This window comes from Stylophora pistillata, chromosome 12 (genome assembly GCF_964205215.1).
Source record: "Stylophora pistillata chromosome 12, jaStyPist1.2, whole genome shotgun sequence".
NCBI lineage: Eukaryota > Metazoa > Cnidaria > Anthozoa > Scleractinia > Pocilloporidae > Stylophora > Stylophora pistillata.
Genome location: NC_142530.1, coordinates 20259359 through 20281983, shown reverse-complemented (window position 1 = coordinate 20281983; position 22625 = coordinate 20259359). Strand labels below are relative to the sequence as shown.

The 22625-nt window shown below is 39.0% G+C and overlaps 3 protein-coding genes and 1 long non-coding RNA gene across 15 annotated transcripts in view; 3 read left to right on the top strand and 1 right to left on the bottom strand.

Moving 5' to 3' along the window:
* Positions 1 to 274: 274 nt before the first annotated feature.
* Positions 275 to 4923, bottom strand: LOC111327510 (uncharacterized). Its single transcript, XM_022931715.2, has 2 exons — positions 4781 to 4923; positions 275 to 1781 (listed from the first exon to the last, which is right to left on the bottom strand). Exons 1-2 carry the CDS (start codon positions 4859 to 4861, stop codon positions 1008 to 1010), a joined length of 855 nt encoding a protein of 284 aa, XP_022787450.2. The 5' UTR covers positions 4862 to 4923; the 3' UTR covers positions 275 to 1007.
* LOC148719180 (uncharacterized) lies at positions 1529 to 7004 on the top strand. The gene is made up of 2 exons (XR_015994121.1): positions 1529 to 1653; positions 6243 to 7004. It is a non-coding gene; the product is annotated as an uncharacterized LOC148719180 (long non-coding RNA).
* Positions 7005 to 9144: 2140 nt separating this feature from the next.
* The window catches only part of LOC111327524 (uncharacterized), a 100086-nt gene continuing 86605 nt past the window's right edge, over positions 9145 to 22625 (top strand). For 6 of the 12 annotated variants that reach the window (XM_088740600.1, XM_088740605.1, XM_088740601.1 and 3 more), the window contains exons 1-5: positions 9236 to 9379; positions 14020 to 14076; positions 14521 to 14901; positions 21810 to 21932; positions 22173 to 22298. In XM_088740600.1, coding sequence (XP_088596726.1) covers positions 9319 to 9379; positions 14020 to 14076; positions 14521 to 14901; positions 21810 to 21932; positions 22173 to 22298 — 748 coding nt within the window. In that variant the 5' untranslated portion in view covers positions 9236 to 9318. Of the gene's footprint in view, positions 9164 to 9220; positions 9380 to 14019; positions 14077 to 14520; positions 14902 to 21809; positions 21933 to 22172; positions 22299 to 22625 lie in introns of those variants that run through there. The other 6 variants (XM_088740604.1, XM_088740609.1, XM_088740608.1 and 3 more) reach the window with 3 other exon arrangements.
* On the top strand, positions 14946 to 20342 carry LOC148719179 (EGF-containing fibulin-like extracellular matrix protein 1). Its single transcript, XM_088740610.1, has 3 exons — positions 14946 to 17593; positions 17733 to 17855; positions 18971 to 20342. Exons 1-3 carry the CDS (start codon positions 17545 to 17547, stop codon positions 19036 to 19038), a joined length of 240 nt encoding a protein of 79 aa, XP_088596736.1. The 5' UTR covers positions 14946 to 17544; the 3' UTR covers positions 19039 to 20342.

Genomic DNA, 22625 nt, shown 5'->3' with positions numbered 1-22625 from the left:
CAAGCCGATTTCTTTCTTTCCAGAAACAAGAGCAGAAGCGCTTTATCTCTCTGGCTTGGTGCTCAGGAGATAGCGTTCTTGGAAACCCAAGTGCTTTTTATTTGTCTTAAACTTTTTCTCTGAAACTTAAAATGTAAGCATCACCAAAATATGCAATAATTGATTTTCGAGGTGCGCACACTAACTGTGGCGTAATAAAAATTAGCGACCACCGGTCACATCAACTCTTGGGGAGAATTGATTACAGTGAGAACAGAGAAGAAAAACGATGTCATTTTGCGTTCTACAATTTTATAGGTGCTTTATTAATAAAGTTAAAGATAGAGAGATAATATTTTACATTTTTAATGGTAATCTTGTTTATTAAAAATGAGGCGTTAGGCCGTAAACAAGGAAAACTGGCTAATGCGAATACAATTTTAGTATCGACTCGTATACATGCTTTTAGGGTCATCCGTATCCCAATGGACAATTTCGACTTTCCTTAAAACCCACATGTATCGAGGTCATTTTTTAACCATCTAACTCGTCACTTAAAATCTCTCGAAAAGGCAAGAACACAGCAGCTGGCTAAGACCCTTCCTATAGCACAATGTTCATCAAACTGCGAGCATCATATTTAAGTGAATAAATGCTACAAAAATTCTCACTAGGGTTAAAATGGGTACGTAATTGACTATTTATTTTAAGAACTGAATAAGGCGATAAAAAAATGTTGACAACGTTGGCCAAAAAACAAATGAACAAATGGTTCCCTTAATCTACTAGAAAACTCTTTAGTAAACAGGATACCCCATCGTCCCACTTTTAGGTCTTTCAGCAAAATCTATAAATTCATTTTCTTTGGGTACGGGACTCAACTATTTAAAAAGTTCTTCGTTCGAAAGTGGCTGAAATTTCAGCAACTAAATATTTCTGGTAGACTTTGCATCTCACTAAGCTTAACTGCATTCTTAACGTTTTGCAAGCCCTCTTAACGTTCATTGCTAACTAGAGTTCACTGGGCTTCACTGGAATTTAGATATGAGCCACGCCCTAACTCTGAACAACATAAAGTGGAACAGATGCACTAATGTTTGCAATACGATCAACAAAAAGAACACCACAAAAATGGCATGGTGTGGTTCTTTTTCGTAATCAATGATCTTGTAAATGTAATTCAGGCCTTCCTTATTCTTGCCTCCAGCGCCCCAGTAAATCACGCTAAAAAGCACGTAGATCGAAGAGAACGCATGGGGATACAAAAAATGCAAGAGACGGATTGGAATATTACTGAATATGACTTCTACCAGCATAAAAACGGCAGCTAAAATATGTTCATTTATATTCAAACCATCGATTGCTCCACCTTTTACAGGATACAGCACTGACCAATAGAGAATGGTGATTACCAGCGAAGTTACACTTCCTATGTTGAAAGTTAACCACAATAACTTCTGTGGCCAGCTTAGCGCGTCTTCGTCGTCTTCTTTAGTGGCATAGGATGTCCCTTCGTCTTCGGTGTCGTTCTCATCTTCGGAGGACAGTCCCACGATGTAGGTTTCCGACTTGAAACGACGAGGTCCGTAGCCCGCCGGGTCGTCTTCGACTCCAGATCCGCAGCAGTAGTGAGTAGTGATGAACATGGCTAGTAGAAAGTGAGCGGTTACAAAGGTGAGGACCCAGTTACTGAGGAAAATAAACCAGTAGTTACCATCGTTGAAGCCACTGTAGATTAACCATGACAGAAAATAGAAGGCTGCAATGAGGCGGTAAATGAGGAACAAGGGAAGGGGTAGCCACTGTTGAGACAAAAGACTGCCAGTCAGTCCATACCGGGCGAATATATATATATATATCTTATCAACCAAGCGCGAGGGCCGTACTGGGAGAATATCGGCTCGAGGTCTTGACAGTACGGACCGAGCTGCGCTCGGTCCGTACTGTCAAGAGCGCAGCTCGGTCCGTACAAAAAAGACCGAGAGCCGATATTCTTCCGGTAAGGTCCGAGCAAGCTTGGTTAATAAGAGATTTATTATACAACTGAAGTTCAAAGGGACACATGTGCGGTATCATTCGGGACCATTCGGGACCATTCGGGACAGTGCCCGGTCCAATACTCAGAGAATATTGGATCGGCAATAGAGCATTTTGATTGGTTGATTTTAGTTATTGGCCCTCTGACTGCCCGAGTCGTGTAACAAAATTTCTTACACAACACTCCCAATTTGAAGTAGAAGATTACACTAAATACCATATAATTTATCCTAACCCAAGAAATGATTTACTACAGATTGAGAATTCACAAATTAACCGAACCTTGTTAGAACTGTTGTCAGATTTGAGAAAAATTCGACCAAAGACTCTTTAATTTCGAGTCAGTTTTGCTCAGTAACCTGGCCATTTACTCTGATTTTTCATAGTCTCTCTCCACTCTTTTCCATATCTGTGCGATCTTTCCTTAAAATAAAATAAAGCGCCACGGGTAGGCATGTTTTCCTGAATTTTCATTCTGACTAGAATACCAACTCCTTCTAGACCGCGCGTAGTGGTTTTGCGTAGATGGCAAGTTTACTGATTTATTTAAATATAACGGCGTCCATAGTCAACGTTATTGCGCATTTGAAAACAATTTCGAACAGTTAGGCTACTCTTTGAAACCTCAAACTGTTGTAAGAAGTAAATTTTCGTGCACAGTTGGTATGATGGAGCTGAAAATTTAACACTTTAGGAGTAATGAATGGATATTCCCGTAAATTACACAACTTTGTTAAAATCTCCACTGAGACACTGTATCCGACAAGAGCCAACACAGGTCTTAAAGTCAGTGAGTCAGTCAGTCACTCAGTCAATGAAGCAGTCAACCAGTCACTCATACATCATTCACCTCGCCCGAACGTGATCAAATCCCAATAGAAAAGGTTGAAGTCTCACAAGCCAGAAAGAAGTCTTTTCAGCCTTACCGGAGAATGTGAATTGTTGATCGACAGACAGATAAGCGTTAGCCCTTCGCTCCGACGAAGGGTTAACGCTCGAAACTTTAACTTTTGTAATCGTTACGGTGGCCAATTTACCATTTCAACTTTGTTGATATATCCAAATTATTTCGTTACTCCCACCGACGCAGCCCCAAACAGTTTCTTTCGAAACTATCAGCCTTTAGACAGATAAATATCCGTGCATATTTCCGCGCCAAATGGAGGCTAATTATTTATTTACACTTCGTTCGCAATTAAATGGAAATGTTGTTGATTTTCCGAGCAAGATAAGATCACCTTTTTTTATCATCATGGTGGGATTTCAGGACGTATAAGTTCTCTACAACCAGCACAATTACTTGCGCTATCTTCGATTTTAGACGCCACAAGTACGTGGCACGAAACACACTGCATGTACCATTGAGTGATTGCGATATCTGCGCAGGCTCCCTCGATACAGTATGAAACTGTTGGAGCTCGAAACTTTGTGTCGCGAGTAAAACTAACGCGTGCGAGATTTTTGTTATGAAAACAATAAGATGTTAAGATTGCTTTGCTACCGAGCGCAGCAGTCATTTCATTGTTAAACGAAGGTTCATATGGTAGTACTCAGCAACAGTTTACATGTACTTCTTTACTTCTTAATTTTTTTAGTAGAGCTACTGATTTGATGAAGTGAAAATAAGAGCGGTTAACTTATGGGTAATTATAATATCCTTTAGAAGTGTTTTTAAAATACCGATAGATATGATAAACAATCAGAAAGTCTTGCTCGCTCACAAAAGGTATCGCTCTTAATCGAATTACAATTTTGGCGAATACAGCTTATAAGAGCGATATTAATTTCTGATTCATGGAGTCTACGAAATTTAATTATTCAAAACAGTTTCCAGTTGTTCGAGTGGTTAGCGTTGCATAGAAAATCTAGTCAATATTGGTTTATTTTACAAATAACTGCGAATTAATAGGACTTAACAGAGTCTCTATTCTCATGAGGTAGCTCTCCTGAAGTTTATCGGGACTTCGTGAGATTTAAGTGGCTTGGAACTTTTTCGAGTAAAAAAAGATAATGACACTGTTGGCTATGGAATCTAAATTTTGTGCACAGAAACCGTGTTTCAAATTATTAGATCAATTAGCAGCATTTCAAATGAAAATCGTACAAAGTGATCTTTTGAAAAGGCAAAGATTTTAACCGATTTTGTTTATAATGTAATCGTTTGATAGCATCAGTTTTATGAACACGAAGTTTTGATGAACTTAACATACTTGTTTATCGCAGTATGTCTAGAAAGTACTTGACTACTATTTTAATATAGCGACAGTCGAAGCGCGCCATCGCATAATTATTACTCTCCTCAAGGACAGTAAACAGTCGTCTAAAAAATTTTGGCGCCTTGCATAACAGAACCATAACGATCTTTTACCACCTTTAGCGGCAACGGAGTTCTCGCACCCGCCAATCTATGGAGCGTTCATTTGGTACAAATGCCAGTTTCATCTATTTCTCGACAACAATCGTGATTGCTGGTCCAATAAATCACGTCTTGCTTATGTTGTCGTTATATGATAAATTCACAGTCGGGTTAAGACTTGATTTACAAATATTCGTTGCTCTTTGCTGTTTACAACGACCTTTCATAGCGGAAAGAAACTAAACTTCTCTTTGTAGAATAGCGGAGACGCTTTGAAACAATCTAAGGTAAACATAAATTATACGATCCGTGCAAGAAACAAATGAAAGACCCTAAAGGAATCTGCCATTGATCGGTTTGTGAACGAAATGTTTCCTGTTCCTCGCCTTAAACAGTTGATGTACTCACCGGCGATGTCGCAAACGCACTGGCATAAGGATGGCTCAATTTCAGGCGACGGAATGCAAATTCCTCTGGGCAAAGGCACATTTTGAAACGCTCGAAGTTGCGTTCACATATCAATGAAACAAAACTAGGTGACGCTTGAATCAACTGACCTTCTGGAACTTGCAAATTTTGGACCCTCTGTCCGCATTGATGCATGTCTGACATATCCCTCGGGGAACCGCGGTTACAAAGAACTTTGAATCTTAAAAATCCTTTAAATACTACCAGTGGAACTTATTTTGGTGCAATGAAAAGGAAAATGGCTCTGAAAAATTAAATGTTTACTGTTTCGTTTGAATTGGTTCAAGAATGACTCATTATCTTCGGAAAAATACATCACCAGGCCACGATTAATATTCATGATTAAAGAGACACCAAATCAATACAACTCAAGATAGGTCCACAAAACACCTTTAGCCATTTAACTCCCAGAAGTGATTAACTTTTAAATTCTCCTTCTAATCCAGACATTTCCAGCAAACAGGTAACGAGAATACTCAAAGTTATCAGGTAGAAGCTGTCATATTGATCTAACACCAAATTCTCGTAACTAACTCACAAGGAAATATGTAGCAGATAGAAGGAAGATTTAACGATCATATCTTGGGAGTTAAAGGGTTAAGTCCATGAATTTCCTTATCATGAGTTAACTTGAAAGACGACTGTGGGAGTAGTATTGTACAATATCGTAAAGGAGTAAATTGTTATGAATATCGGGGAGCATATACCCAGAAAATAGTCCATTTTACAGTTGTGTGCTTACTTGCCAAGCCTTTGAACAGGAGTGAGGCTAAGGGTGACCTTGTTATGATATACAAAGCTTGCTGCCTTTCGAATGTAAATTACTTTGTTATCATGCTAACTAGATACATGCAGGTCTCTATCACGGCAAGGTCACCTTCAGCCTCACTCCAAATCAAAGGCTTAGCAACTAAGTACACAACTGTAAAATGGCCTATTAAATACCTTGCCTTCTTTTATTCATGAAATACTATTCGCTTCCGTCATATTTAAGATGAAGAAATGATCTATGTCTTTTCATGTGTGTCCTCTTGGTAAAACATTAGATTCATAAGAGTAGGATTAGATTGAATATGTGTTGAAGGTTGAAATCAAATTTGGGTCAAGTGACTTTTAAAGCAATGTGATTTGTAACTTTCCTTGATCATTAGAAAAAATTATTTTCAACAATATGAAATACAGATAAATGCTTAATATATTAATTAAAAAGTTAAAGATTTAGACCTACTGGTAAATTATCTAATACGTAACTCACTTATACTCGCTGTTCAGGTGTTCAGGTGTTAAGTTAAATCATTCCACTGAAGTCTATTGACTGTATTTCCTTGAGTGTGCACCCAGGCTCGAATAAGTCCCATTCTCTGAATTAGTCAGGGCTTTCTAAATTTCTTTGCATTTTCAGGATTAATGGTTTCAATACAAGTTGATGAGAGAGGAGAGAAGTTGTTCTAAAAATTAAAAATAGAATTTGTGGAAGCTTGGATGATACCAGGTCGTTTAAGAGCATTGTAGAACCAAAACCAGGCTGATAACAATAGCCAATCACAGTACAGAAATATTCCGGATGGAGCCAATGAGAATTCAAAGTAACAGCAAGCAAGCTGCCTGAATCGAAGAGCGGGAAAACGCGAGCCGGACAAAGAAGTGGTTGGTTTTGGTTTTGCATCTGATTGACTTCTTGAGGGGGAAGTGCGAGTTTTTTTAGACAAATTATAGAGCAAAGTAAAAAACACAGTACAATCCTGGATGGCCTTAAATATTCCTGGCTACGATTTGCAGATACCTGGATGGTTCTCTATTTCAGTTTTTGTTCTCTGGCGTAAGAGATTGATTCGGTCCACATGGCTAAAACTCTTGATGATATCGTTCAAGGGGTTCTCACAATTACTGTATGATTTTGCAGACATCTGTCCTGTTTAGTTCATTCTACTGACATAAAGTTTGTTTGTCTAAAGGTCAAATATATACCTTTCGTGATAACAGACGAGACTATTTTTGTTCAAAGATTGAGATTGTCTCTCCTTACGACAACGATAGCTTTTTGGCCCCTTATATTCAGCAAACTTGTGAGGTAAATAATTCAGAATTTTGTTTTGTTACATAGTTGATACCTATCATTTAGATAAATAAGTCAGTTTACGATTAAAAAGAAATAAGCAACGCGTTTCTGTCTAGGCCTTAACAAAACATCTTCTAAACCTCAAGTACCAAGTAAATCCCCTGCTTTGATAGGTTGTAGTCTTGCATGTGTAGTAATAGACTGCGTACTTTCTCCCATGTGAACCTCCAAAATTTTCGTTCTTATTGCTGAATCCAAGGAGTTCTTCCTACAGCCTATGGAAGCTCCTTCGTGATCTTATTATTGCGCCCACGATTCGCAATCTTTTACCTTTGATGGCCAAATCCAGTAGTGCAGCCTGTGGATTCCTTCCCCTCTTTGAAATCGGCGATAATGCCGCCAGGGCGAAGATCAGGGATTTACTTTCAACAGCTCTTTACGACTTTTAAAAAGATAAAAGCGAAATATTTAAGGGAAGTAATGGGAACTAAAAATAAGTACATAAAAAACGCGACCACCGCGGTGACCAAGTCACGATTTGTCAGTTTAGTCTGGAACCTGATGACGAAGTGAAAGAATGGCGCAAATTTTGTAGACCAATGACGATGTGAAATACAGTACAACTGGCCGATTCTTCTTGGACGACTTTCGAGAATCAGTGTATTGTCAATTCGTTCGCCTGATAAGTGATGCTAGAGTTCACCAACGTACTTTAGTGATAGAGATTGCGTTCAAACTAGGTCCTTATGCACGTTCATATACTGCGTCGTACTACAGAACTACAGGGGGCCCACACAAGCGGCGTGTCTGGTCGTTTGTTCCAAATATAAAGAAATGTATGGGAGAATATTGAAGAGTCGTAATATCGTAAACTTATATCGAGGAATGTCTATGTTATATTTCGAACAAACGACCAGAAACGCCGTTTGTGTGGGCCCCCTGTGTACAGAACAGCTTTCCGTTTGACCTTCGTCAAAGAAAAAGGAGGGACATGTACTGGAACGGCATGGTTGATGTGTAAATGTGGGTGGATTGCGGTGAAGCAGCGTGCGCACTTTTTGGGCTCTATGTTTTCGCAGCGAAAACGACAAAACTTGACATGGAAAACTGTTTTTGCAAGCTAGAAATTGAGCGAGATACGAAAGAGAGTCCCTTTTTGACTTTTCCCACCAATTTTCCCGCGGCTGAAACAAGAAAGGGACGGTGCCGCTAGTTTAAACGGTGTTAAAACTCTAATTAGTCTGATCTTCACATCAATTAACAGTAGTCTCCAGTAGTCAGTAGACATCAAAGCACAACTGATTTATGTTATCCTTAGTGGTCTATGGATTGCGCAAGAACTGAACGAACTACGATAAAAATCTAGTAACCCCCTCATGATACCTGTTAAATAGTTGGAAAAGGTCGGAAGGGAAGGTGGCAAGTGGTAAACACTGCTGTAGCTCTTAGTAAGCGACTGTCGTCACCTGAAAAAGTTTCTCCTCTTGGCTTCTGGTCGCTGGTCAAAAAGAAATGTCTGAGAATATATGAAAATATGCTTTCTGTAAAGCGTATACAACGTTTAACGATTTTTATGAAGGACTTATTTCCTTGACATCTTGTAAATCGAAATTAAATTTGTTACTTGGCTGCACAGACCGTTTAAGCAATGTTTTGAAAACTGATACGCGTTTTTGCGGACGAAATCCGCTAATGACAAAGAGGTATTGACAAACATGATATTGCTTATGTAACGGACACTCCCAACGAGACCGAAATTTTTTGTCGCTGACCTCTGTTCGATTAATGGCATCTTAACCGGATCAGAAAAATAATCAGTACTCAACTAGATCACGAGCAAAATCTTCTGAGAAATTTCTTCACAATATTCATTGGTGACTCCTCGAAATTTCTCGGGCCCATCGAACATGAAGAAGAAGTATCACTCATTATCACTGGATAAAAGATCTCTAGGCAGGCAAAATATCTGGATGAAATTAAAGCTGCTGATAACTTGGCTCAAAAATAAGTCTGGAGGAAATTAGAAGTGAACAATGCTGAACTTTGTTATTTTTTACTTGATGAGAATGTCACATTACATCTAGAAAGGTATTTTCTCCTTAGTGGCGAAGGGCCATCTTACCGAACTCGTTAAGAGAAACTAGATATGGGTCAACTTTGAAAATTAATGAGTTACTCATACTGACCCCTAGGAGGTATTTGCAACTCGAAACGTGTGTAATTTTCTTTTGGCGCTCTCAATGCAAGAGAAGATTGACATTCTAGTAAGTGTAAACATCAACTCTGACTGAAACATAAACCATTTAGTGAGTCAAATGTTAATATCTTGAAGCATTTAGACTCATGCTTCTTGTTTTTGCGAATCTTCCTTGATAGGAATAGACGGAGTCGCCACTTGCGAGGCTCTCTCTGGTACGGAATGAACTTTCTGTGCTATCAGCTGTTTGTTGGAGGCCTATTGTTAATTACAGCGCACGAAGGTAAGGAAAACCAAGAAACATTTTATTTAGATCGTTCCTGCTTTATCGCTGATCCGTGAAACGCTAAATCGCAACACATATGCCTATAAGGCGATTGATAAGAAGACCCTTGTTGTTTCTCAGGTATAGTTCACGCTTAAATAAGGATCTCCGATTTCTATTCCATGTCTTTTGCCAAACACATGTGTAAGCAGAACTTATTCAAGGTTATTCCATTTTACTGAGAATTAATCATCATTCGCTTTATCTTTAATAGCAGGAGTTTATTGTCGCCTAAGCGAGATTAAACCAAAGAATTTAAGGCCGTTTCAGGATACCTTAAATTACTGCATTAGAAAGATAATATTCACTGCTTTTTCTCTAGTGTTTGCCGCTCCCGTGCGATATTTTTTTTTTATTCGTGCTCCTTTGACCCCTCGTGGATGACACAACGCAAATCCAGACCTGAATGAAAACTCGGTAGTCAATTGCTCAGCGTTTAATCTGTTTTTGCTCTACCCTCTTTACGTGTTTTCATGGTGTACCGTCCTTAGGACTGACATGGATATTCAACAAGAGGTGTATAAACTGGTATAATGTAAACTCACCAACGTGAAAAGTGGCTTTATCGCAGTGTTATCTCAAATATGAGCTATGATGAAGGACATGGCACCTCGCCTCGATGGATATCATGTAAACCGCAAATTCTACTCATTCTTTATATCATTATTAACTCGTTACAAATCGTTACAACAGCTCCTTCCATTTGCTGTTGACAGTGCAGGAGTGAAGCTCTCTTCTGATTAAACTGAAGTAGACACTTTCAATAGCGGATGATCTTGAAAATAACAACCGCACGACGTTGAATGTTTACATTCGATCTAGCTGTCTCGTTTTCGTTCTTAGTTTTGATTAGGTTAAGATGATTTAAAATCTGTACACGAGAGTATCGACTCAGAGCCAAGTCAAAAGTGAAGTTTTTAGTAATCACCTACGTTACGCTTGATTAGAAAAACTGATTTCTGCGTTTTTTCGGATTCGTTATTCGCCAACACGGCCACGTGTGTTCATGTGCATATGTGGGCTCTGGCGCCTTCTCGCTGAGTGTCACACAACTGACACTGCTGGCCACCACATGAAGATTTACCTTTTTTCGATTTTTCTCTTCTTCTTGCCAACTTGTTCGATGTCGAGTTTAACTTACCCGGAAAGACAAATCTGATGGCGGCAGACAGGCGAAGACAATCTTATTTCGTGTTGGACTCGGTCAAAAATGTTTATCGCAACATGTTCGTGTATACCGTTAGGATCGAATGAGACATGTGAAAACCACCCACAAGGGAGACTTATGTGTTTGTGTTAAAGAAAATTTGATGGGAATTGAGTATTGTGGCCATGTGTCAGTTCTTCTGGAACCCCCTTGGTTATGACTGACTTGAGTTTTTGCGAGACAGTTTTGCATGTGACTTGTCTCCAAATGCATACCTCAGGGACTTAGTGGGTCGAGTGGTAATACTCATCCTATGGTATTCCGTAGCGGAAGAATCACTAACCACCAGGCCCCGGTTGTTCGAAGGATGGATAACGCTATACACTGGATAAATCTCTATCCGGTGGATAGCACTGTACGTTTTGGTAACACTTATCCTCTGGATAGCGATTTATCCGTTGGATTGCGTTATCCGGCCTTTGAACAACCGGAGCCAGCCGTTTCTAAAGAAAACAAGCCCACAGCCAACTACATCGCTCCCGGCGTCATTGATATTTTCGGGATTGCGCTGGGTTTTGCCAACTGATATCACTGCTGCAAATCAGTCGCTTCGTTATCGTGCGATATCCTTTGGACCTTGGTTTAATCATTTCAGTGCTACGCCGTAGAGGTTCAATTTTAAATTTTTTTTTCAGGAAAAATAGGGTTTTTAGTGAAGAATTTCATCAGCAACTTTCAAAATAAATTTTGGAAAGGACGTAATCAACTTAATTCCATTCGCAATGTTGTTCAACTTCAATTTCCTTTTTAAGGACGTGTGATATGTCAAGAGTGAACATTTATTCTGCAAAATAAAACAATTTGAGACAAAAATGGTAATTCTCGTAGGAATCTTCAACGTGTAGCCGGATGCCCGTTATTAGCATTCTGCGGTTATACATCTGTTTCGTAATTTAAAGCGCCTAAGAACCGCGCTACCCGCCGTTTCCTGGCACTTATTTCTCAAAACAACTTTGCAGCACGATTTGAAAGCTTTCATTCTGGGACTTTAACAGTTACACCAAAAAAGCATGCAGGGATGTTATGATAAATAATAAGAGGGGTATCATTTTTAGGCGACCTCTTAGATTTGCCGCTAATTCATTGGCGTCTTTCTGTTTAAAAAACTCTGTTTGTCGCGATTATCAAAGACATTTTGACCATGAAATTTCTTGCTTGAAGACATAATTTGCTTTGGATTATAAGTGGTCTTTTTATGTCAAGCAAGCTGTGTCAAACCTCGTGGGATCTCTTAAAACCAAGCAGCAAGACAGTGTGGTTTTACAGACGGACTAAGAAGCAGACATGAATTAATTTGTTATCTTTTTTGTCCGCTTTGTTTCTGAAACTGCAACAAAGGCTGAAAAAATGAAAACGGTTATTGAACGAACAACATAAGGTTTTAATTAATTTGTTATGGCGACAGAGATAAGTGAGAGTGTAAATAAACAGCTAAACTGAGTTCTTGACCCGGGCTAGCGCCATGAAATAAGGATTGCAACATCTACATCTACATTTATTAGAGTCGGTAAAACCTTGAGAGGTATCACACCAACATCAGGATTTATACATCAATTTATCGCACGCCTTTTAGCTCCAACACACTCTACATTTGCTAGAGTTCTCGAGACCTTTTCAACTCCCAGTGGGGTTTATCCCTGTGGGGTTTATCCTCGCCTTCCAGACAGAGGAAAGACGAAGAGACTTTAAATAATTAATCCTGAGCTGATGATTGATCTTTTCTTAGTTGCGTCTTTTTTTTGTTTCAGTCACGTAACCCCTCTGACTACTTGCAATCGGTAGAAATTTGAGTTACGTGTTAAGTAGATGATGATTTTTCGAAAGGTTAAAAAAAACAAAATGAACTTAGTACGACTTTACGTCAAGTACGGATTACAGCTAGTGTAATAAAAAGCAAAAAATAATCGTAAATTTGTGGAAACGATGCTGAATGAAATGCTGCAGAGGGCAGCATGGTAATAGTACTGAAAATTATGTCTTGATCATCGTGGAGAAAGAAGGAAAAAAAAGAGTAAAAGGAAGATTTCAAGGAATGTCAAAGAGCTATCAAGTAATGGCTAGGATCAAAAAAGAACGTTCTCGAAAGGCTAAGTGTAGGGGATGAAGTCACTCTATTGGAATGTTTGGGTGAATTTCGGGTTAATTTTTCGGAAAGAAAGATAAAACTAAGTTCCTTGCTTTTTTCAAATGTTTCGTGCATCTTCTCCTGTTTTAATTAATTTAATTGTTTTCCGAAGTTGTTTTAGGAAATAACGGAGGACAAAACTTTTGACGGTCACCATTCTGTAAACTATCTTTTGTGTCTTCGGATAGTCATTATCATCCAAATTATCTGTGACCAAAGATATGTAAACGATGGTTTTTTTTCCCTTACGTTTTGTATACTGATTAACTAATTTGAACATGTCGCAGCGACCGAATTTAATCTTGGACTCATATTGTTTCAGCTGATTTCTTATAGCTGACAGCTACTTCTGAATTTTTATGAAATGGTCTTTTTTTATCCTTTGTTTTATTTGGTAATCGGTACGATCTACGCATATGAATGCCATCAAATTACCACTACTACAGCCTTTGCAGTGTTAAAACGTTGTTCCTTATCGTTTCTAGCAGACTTGTGTAACGTATTGTGGTGCGGTAATTTGATGGTAAAATCTTACAAATACCGCGCCGCATTTATGAGGGTCTCAATGGGGGTGTAGCAAATACTGTAGATGGTTAAAATTTTCGCGATTTCACGGTGCAAAAAAAGAAAAAAATATCAAAAAAAATACCAAGAAGACAACATACATCAAATAATTGTTCAGAACTTAGGAAAAGCTACAAACAACACGGTTATCTGGACAAAAATAATTCATGACAAACGGTTATTTCTTTGGACGTTTCACGCCACACGCTCAACCCCTTGAGACCCTCATTTATGTTAGCTTTGATTATCCAGATAACGCTAACAAAAATACATGATAAAGACTTATTATATTCATGCAAAGACTAAGCCAGATTGAGATAACCGATAAGCAGATATAGATTTCTTTGGTACTCGATCACCGCCGGATACTTCACCATAGCAACTGTCTTATCAAAATTGTCTTTTACTTGATGCAGTTTGAAAAATTAAGGCTTTAATATGGGTGCGACTACGAACTGGTGTGACCTTACTAGAGGCGGGTCTTGACCGATTAGCGATTGTGTGACTTTAATCGTATAAGAATGAGATAGCCTTTTGCAGGGGAAGAAACCAGGCACAACTTTTTCTTACTCGATGCATGATATTTTAATTACCCAAATTAGAGTTAAAGATAAGATACTTACGCGCCTCAGCCAGTTTTCGAAAAAAGGAATGTCTATCTTTGCGGAGACTTTATTTCTGATGCATATTCTCTTCTTTCAGGGCGGACCACAGCTTGGAGGAAAGCAAGGCAGCTTGACGAATTCTTCGATATCCCAGGTTATAGAGCATATTTTAAAGTTGTCTAACTTTTAAGACACCAAAGCAGCTTGAGGCGTAGCTTCTGAGTAGATTCTGATCTGAAAGAGAACTTTGAAATGGAAGGGATATAGCAGCGACGAAAAGCCAGTTAAAAACTTTTAATATTTGGAGCGAGTCGTAACGGCTTTTCAACGGGACAACCGTACTAATAGTAAGGTGTTATTAGGTATAACTGTTTGACACTGGAATTGATTAGAGGTCAAAATAAATTTTGTCCGCAGAAAGAACTTGTGTACCATTTAGCTCAACCAATCCCAGGAATATCTATTAATTAAAGTTTCTTCTTTCAAAAGTTCAAGTTATATGCTTCGTGATGTCAATATCCTGTTAAAGTTGAAAAAGTTGGACCCAATGTGCTGACTAAATTATTATGGTTTCTTTTCTTTTTTGTCGTCTTTTCAGGATCATGTCCACAAGGGTGGATAGGATTCAGTGGATCTTGTTATTTACCCTATGTTAACGGCAAGACTTGGCAAGAAGCAAACGAGACTTGTCGTGAAATGGACTCGCACTTGGCTTTATCCAAGAGCGTCACAGAAAACGAATTCATAGCCGTAGAAGTTGCCAGACCAGAAGCTCGAGTCTGGATAGGTCTTAAGCGGAACCAGGGCGAATTTGTTTGGAGTGATGGCAGCAAATCTGAGTTTACAAACTGGGCTAATCGGGAGCCCAAAGATGCTTCAGTGACGGGCAGAGATTGTGTAACTCTGCTTTCTGAAGACATTTTCTACTCGTGGGAAGTAAGAGGTTGTGAAGAAAGACAGTCGTTCATCTGCGAGAGAGGTGAGATCACTACGGCATCAGCTTTAGCGTAGATGAAAGTTCAGGGCTCAGTTTTTCAAAGGGCGGATAACGCTAGCTACCAATGAAGAGATCACAGTCCAGCTGATAAGTGTTACATATATCTTATTAACCAAGCGCGAGGGCCGTACTGAGAGAATATCGGCCCGAGGTCTTGACAGCAAGGACCGAGCGCTGTACAAAAAAGACCGAGGGCCGATATTCTTCCAATACGGTCCCGAGCAAGCTTGGTTAATAAGAGATTTATTATACGACTGAAGTTCAAAGGGATACAAGTGCGGTATCATTCGGGACCATTCGGGACCATTCGGGACAGTGTCCGGTCCAATACTTGGAGAATATTGGAACGGCAATAGAGCATTTTGATTGGTTGATTTTAGTTATTGGCCCTCTGACTGCCCGAGTCGTGTAATAACAAGAATTACTATCTATTCACCGGACTAAGAGATTTATCCACTGGGTAGCTTTATCCCACCATCGAATAACTGGAGCCACATTTCTTTCGTGACCCGTAAAACATACATCCACGTGTACGTTTGCAAATGCTGCATGGAATGAGAAATGCTCTTCATTCCATATTCTGTTCTGTTAGAGTACGTGTGAGAATAACTTTTTATTGTTCTCCTATCGTTAAGATAATGTTATTTTTTGTAATCAACACTTGGAACATAGAACACATGATCTCAGAGGCAAAATATTGAGGAACATTGAACCGGCTTTATGATAGCCTCTTTTCACTGTAATGTTGTTGGTATTTACTAACAGTTCAGAGACCTCGATCTCTGAGGGTACTTCAGAGATTGTATTGGCTAAAATAAATCAAGGGCACGTAGTATTTACCACTACTCCTTGCCTTTGATGGAAAAGCGGATTTGTTCATGAGTTTTGTTCATGAATGATTCCAGCAGTACAGTTGATGTGAGAGTAGAAAAATTAATCGAAAAGGCGAAATGTATCGTTTTTTTAAAGTATCATCTGAGCAAAAAAAAAAAGATGGTGATGTGCCGATACCTACGATCAGTATAAATATGCAGTGGTTTAATGTGTGGGGCTATAAAGCTACTGAAAGTTACACTGACGCTTCTGGGGTTCTACCGTTAGCACAAACAAATTTATAGAGGTGAAATACTATGTTCGGACGTTGACCCACCTTTTTAAGTTGATGTGCATGTGTATGCGGGGAGATGCTCGATCCGTCGAATTTCGATCTAGAAAGAGATAAAAAAGTCTCTCTCATACTCCAGAGTTACTGACTCTGTTTCCCTCAAGAGCTCGCATAATAATGTTGAAGAAAAAGAAAGTTGAGAAAATATGAAAATGGTAATGTATAAAACAAAACAAAACAAAAAGACTGATCGGTTTTTCTTCCGGCAATCAACATTTGAACTAAAAGCTTCAGTGTCTCTCAGAGTTATCAGCAATGTCAGATATCCGATATATATTTCATTTCAGTTGCAAAATGGAATCGTGGGTTCAAAGTTAGTTTTTCCCTTGAATGGTTATTGAAAGGTTTGACCATCCAACGTCACAATTTGTTATATCTGTATATGTGCTACACATACGAAGCGTAATCAGCATTTCGGAGGGCTACTGTTGAACTGCGATCGTTATCGTATCTTGTCAAACCCATTCTTGGCTGCTTTACACTGGACAGTCGGGTTATTTTAGTCCCGAAAAACAAGCCAGAATTGTACTAAGTCATTATTTTATTCAGGCTGTCTTCAATGTATCCAACACTCCACGAGAAAAATAGCTCTTAACGTAGCCTAATCAATGATGTTCGAGTCAAAAGAATGTCGATGGGTTCGTGAAGAGGGTCCGACCACACCATATCCTATTTGTCGAGTTTTTGTTGCATTTTGTCACAATTTCTCGGACGTTCCACATTTCATCTACGACAAGATTTAGACCATATTTGAAAAGTGCAAACAAGTTAGGTTATTTTGAATTTCCTTTAAACGACAATAGTCTGACTTTTAAAGTCCCGGCAACTTTCGAAATGAGGACAATTTTTTTTTGGAGAGTTCACAACGTCTTTAAAAAGGGCCGGTCAGCGGTGACTCACGCGTTCTTATTCAACCATGCTCTAATGCAAACTCTTTACCCTCTTCTCTACTTTTATTGCTCTACTACTATTTTACCATGTTATCTTCACATTGATGCTTGCTCTTGTTGTTTTTCACCTTTACGATATTTTCTTTTCTTTAAATATTTATATCTATTGGTGTCTCCTGCAATTTATGGAAGCTGACATTTTGGAAAAGCAACCACTGTTGTCTCTGAAAGCACGAACAAATTTCCTGACAGCTCAACGAAGAAATGACTAGTGAAATACTAACAGTTGTTTCAACTTTAATTTACGAACAAAAATAAGATGAGCTACAGGCAGATTTCACAGATTTTGTAACAACAGCACGATGCACGGAAATAGCGACTACTTCTGAAGCGACAAAGGAATTGGCGACTTCATCAATAGAAAAGTTCGAGACTCCGCCTATAACTGTTTCAACAAATACTTACGGTGTTCCTGAATGACCTCCACATACCAAGTCGGTTTATTGTGCAGCTCAGAATAGAAACACGTGCTCTAATGGCTCCCAGGATTGCTCTCTAAGTGGAAAGTGTATGCTGAAGGAGAGGGTAATTGGTTGTGCCTATAAGCAAGAATTTGAAGGTACTGGTATGCAGAATGTTGAAGAAAACAATAATGTAGTTAAGCTTCTCTCGAAAAACTTCTTACATTGTATGCGTAAATGACATCTCTGGTCATGCAATGTTTTTTTGTAGGTTACGTTCTCCTCTGTGTTTTGCAGACATTGATAAATGCGAGAATGGATCCAACGATTGCCACTGCAACTCATCCTGCGTCAATGTATCAGGGAGCTTTTGTTGTCACTGTAAAGAAGGATTTGCTGAAAGTGGAAAGTACTGCGAAGGTTAGAACTAACGAAACAAACTAGAAACCTGCTCTATATTTAATAGTGGATGTAAAGTACGATTCGGGGCTGTAATAATTGTCTTACTCCGATGATGTGAGACCATTCATTACAGCGTTTCTCCTTTGCCCTTACTAGCAAAAGTTCGTTCTCTTTTAGTGATTTCTGTGTGCCCTCTGGCCTGGTGGAGTAATTTCTCACTTGGCGCATACGTTTAAAGTAACGCCCATAGAATAGTGCTTGATGTCGTAAAAGAACAAGTTTTTCTAAATTTTTTCTAGATTTTTTGAGGCGCTGAGCAGTAAACGTATCTAGAAGGAGAAAAAAATGAACAAAAAGAAGCGAAGAAGCTCTCATCATTTCAGTTCAGTGACACCCGTCCTTTGGTTCTTGTTTGAGCAACTCTTGCGTGGTATCAAAATGACCTTTTCTCCCAGACAGAGTAGTGCCTGAAAAGGTTAGGCTAAACAGACGGCGATAAGAGTGGCTTCCTTTATTTTTTCTCAAATTTTCTTATTACGTTTAAGATAAAAATGGATGCAACTAACTTTACATAGCTTGGACGAAATCAAGCGCGTTACCGAGTCTTAGGTGCCATCGATACAGGTCTGTTTCAGTTCTTAGATGTAGATCAACTGAAACGTTGATGATCTCAATACAGCAAACTGTGGCCCAGGAATTATTACTTAAGTTTTGGGATAAGCGTTTGTTTATTTCTCCTATCACGAGACAAAGTGCCCTGTAACATGTTCTTTAAACTGGTACAGTTTGCAATTTTAATGGCCAATCGAAGGTCTTCTACTGACCAAGTTCATGGAAAGCAATTGAACGAAATAATTCGAACTGATTGTGCCCATGAGGAAATAATTATCTTATTTCAACAAATCTGTTATGTCGACAAATTTTTAGTTTGCGTGTTCGTCAGCTTGTCAACAACACTGACCTTTTGGAGTCCTCGTGTGCGATACACAGATTACGGAGATATTTTGGTCTATCCGATATTGTGAGACGTCTATATGTCAGTCGGTATCTTGTGCATCACTACTTAATACCTTCCATCTGCTTATAAACAGAGTAAATAAAGTCATTTATCTTCTATTTCTTCTTATCCTCAGATGTAGACGAGTGCGCAGGTCAAAGGTCGATTGGGCCGTTGGATTGTCACGCTTTCATGTATCTGTAAGGAAGGGTATTATGGAGTTGGAAAACATGCCGAGGTATACAAACATGGTGCCGCGGCTGCATGAAAATTCATTGTGACAACTGCTAACGTGAACATAAGAACTCTGCATGGAGCAATGTGTATCGTTTTCAGAAGAATTCACGCTTTGCACAAGCGCTTGTCATGACAGTCTTTAGAAGCATGGGTTATGGCTGTGAACATAACCCTAAAAGCTGTTTTTGGAACATTCAGCGATCCTTCTCTGAGGATAGATGATTGGGTCTCGGATGCATTTTGCTGTCTCTTTTACCTATAACTTTAGTTATGGAATTAGAACTATATCGCTCTAGGGACTCGGCTTGGATTTGGAGGAAAACTTTCACAAGGACAACGGTACAAATTTTCTCCTCCAAAATCTGAATCAGGTGTATTTTCTCAAGAAAAATCCCATCTCTTTCTTTTTTTCTCTCCTTCTTTTCTTCTGTCCTCCTTTAAATGTTTTCTTCTCTTTCATTTTTCTTCTCAACCCCTGTGTTCATAATCGATGGAAGTGACAATCCACCAAGCCACAGAAGTTGCTGTTGACCGGCCTTTCACCTTTCTAAATGAATTTTGTAAAAAAAGGAAAAAACGTGAAAACGTCAAGCAGCCAGCGAAGATAAGAATAGAGGAGAGCCCTTTACTACCGCTCGACTCTTTTTGACCTCGTTTCAGCGTTATCTCTGCAGTTTTTATCGTTTGTGTTTGGGTTTAGTTAAAACAGATGGTGATAGAGAACAAAAATGTGAAAACAGGAGGTGAAATCTAAGAAACTAAATCTGCTTTCCATAATCTATGCACAAATCACATTACAAGCATTGAAGGCTTGTAAAATGTCTTTTTCATGTGGAATGTGATAGGAAGAACTTTCTAGTTCTGTTCGCTTCTTGGAGAGACGAAAATTACCATTGGATCTCGTCAAGACCTCGAAAACTAGTTAACACTCTAATTTGTATCAAAATCGACAAATTCTTGGTGACAGCAGTTTTTGACCCTATGTTCGGAGGTCCTAAATCGCGAACAATGCACGATAAAGTGATCTAAATATATCGATCAAGGCATACTTGAAATTGCTCGCGACCACAACTCTGATATGCTTGCACAAGCCTAAAGTTACCATTTATGTCACCCAAAAATAAGCATTCACTGTGACCTTATCATAGTGTTAAGGGTGGAAATATTTTATTGGGACTTGTGCTATCTCTGTATTTTTACGTGTGATAAAGATCACTAATTTTCCTGTATATTTTGACGACTATATGATTATAACTCTCCCTAGAATCTTTCATACCTGCTTTGATATATTGATATATTGCATCGACATAATCAGAGAACTTATATCCGTCCGGTGATTTGGAGTTGTTTTGAACAAAGGAATAGACAAAACAAAGGTGACATTAACTTCCCGAGATTTGACGACACTTCTTGGCACTCGGAGCTTCGCCACAAGCCGCATAAGCTGACAATTATTGTTTAGTTAATCCTTAGATTTAAAGTTCATTTGAAAGCCTGCATGAATTCGCTTGTTTTCCTTAACGATGTGGTCCAGAAAGAAAAGACTGTAGATACATGTAAACCTATCAATCCCGTAAGTTTTGGGCTAACATTTTATCCTTTTCCCATAAAAAACTTATGAGTATATACAAATCTATCAACCAAAACGTTATCAAGCAGTTGAGGGAAGGAATTGCTTATCAGATCTCGGGTGTTAAATGGTGAAGATATCACGTGCAGCCAAGCCTCACACGCGGGGATTTCCTGACATCGGAGGTAGAAGTGGTTAACCTCCTATTTAAGCTTTGATGTTTATTTAGCAGTAGAATTTAGTGGACGTAAGGTGGACTTTATAACTCCTTTCTTCGCCGGTCTAAAAGTAGTTCTTGGGAAGATGTCATTAAAAAATGTTTTGATGTATTGATAATTACTGGTACGTCGAATCACGTAAACTCAAGAACTGCATGTAACTTGTTCTTCGAAATTCTTTTGAGCGACCACTTTCAGCGGGCGACCATTTTGTGAACGAACGTTGTGTTTCTAAGTCACTGATGTCTAAAAACATCCCTCCTAGGCGACCAATGCTCAAAGTTCGAGTGCAACCGCTACCACTTACGTGGCCAGAAAGGTGCTTTTTTTTCGTCAGCAATAAGCTAATACCTACAAGATTACGTAGAGTTGTCCTCAGCGTTCTAGAAAACCACTGATGTTCCTTACTGTCAACTACTCACTTCATGAATTTAAAGCATACGACCATTCTGAATTTCATGAATGAGTTGCAAGTTTGTTCAGATGAACTTTATCGAAAACGAAGAATACTTGATTGACTCGTGCTTTACATTATACTGCTTAATTTATAATACTTTCTTTACAAGAAACTGTTTTCCTTTGTCTTATCCTATGTATCTATCTTTCTATGGCAATGAACAGTGATAATAAGTGGACCCATGCAGTTTTCGTCGTCGATGAGAACTGCATGGATTCACTTTCAGCGACCTCTTCCCTTAAGCGGTCATCCTCGCCTGCAGTTAAGCTGGTCTCTTCAAAAAATTCGGCTGTATATATTTGATTATGCAATTGCATATCCATTCACTTACTGTTCCTTTTTTACTTACTATATATTCCTAGGACTCTTGAATAACAAATATGTGTTTTATTGTGCTAATCCTATGCCGATTTGATCCAGAAGGATTTTGAAGAATTCTGGAAGTTGCTTTCACTTTGCCAGATTGTTGCGGACTTTACACTCTTCTTTGTAGATCAAGACGAATGTTTGACAGAGCTTGGAAATTGTACGGCAAACGCCAGGTGTGTAAATACAGAGGGATCTTTCTACTGCGAATGTAGCAATGGATATGTTGGGAATGGAACCACTTGCGAAGGTACTGCTCATGATATGTAAACCTCACTGAGTGATTGAAAGACACACTGTTTTGTCTGGTAAGCTAGCCGGCTGGTCGACTGACTGACCACTGGTCTACTGACTGGAGACTGACGGCTGACTCGTTCGCTGACTGATGCACTAAATTACTGATTCGTTGCCGACGTCCTAGTCGACTGATTGTGTTTGTTTTTTTACATGAATGATTGACTCACTGAAGACGAATTTGTTTGATTTGTAGATATTGACGAATGTAACTTACCTGGAACGAGTGTCTGCGACTCCAACGCCGGATGCAATAATACTGACGGTTCTTTCATCTGCTCGTGTAACAGAGGCTTCACTGGTGACGGCCTAAACTGCACAGGTAACCTCTCGACTTGAGCACTTGAACTGGCCGCCAGAAATGGGCGTTCTTTTAAAATATACTCAAACCAGGCTGCTTATTTCCCGCAAAGCAGGACAATAGATGATTGATTAAGATCGTTTAACCCATTCTTTACCAGAGAAGACCAAAAAGGTATTTTCTCTTTCAATAATTGTTAAAAAAATGCCTGAGCAAAATGTAAACATAATGGTATTATTTGATTTAATTCGAAATTCACAGAGATAAAACTATCAGAAATGTGAGACAATTTGGATGTGAAAGGTTTTTAGGTCTCCGGTGCTACTAGGGCTAACCGGCTGCAAGGTA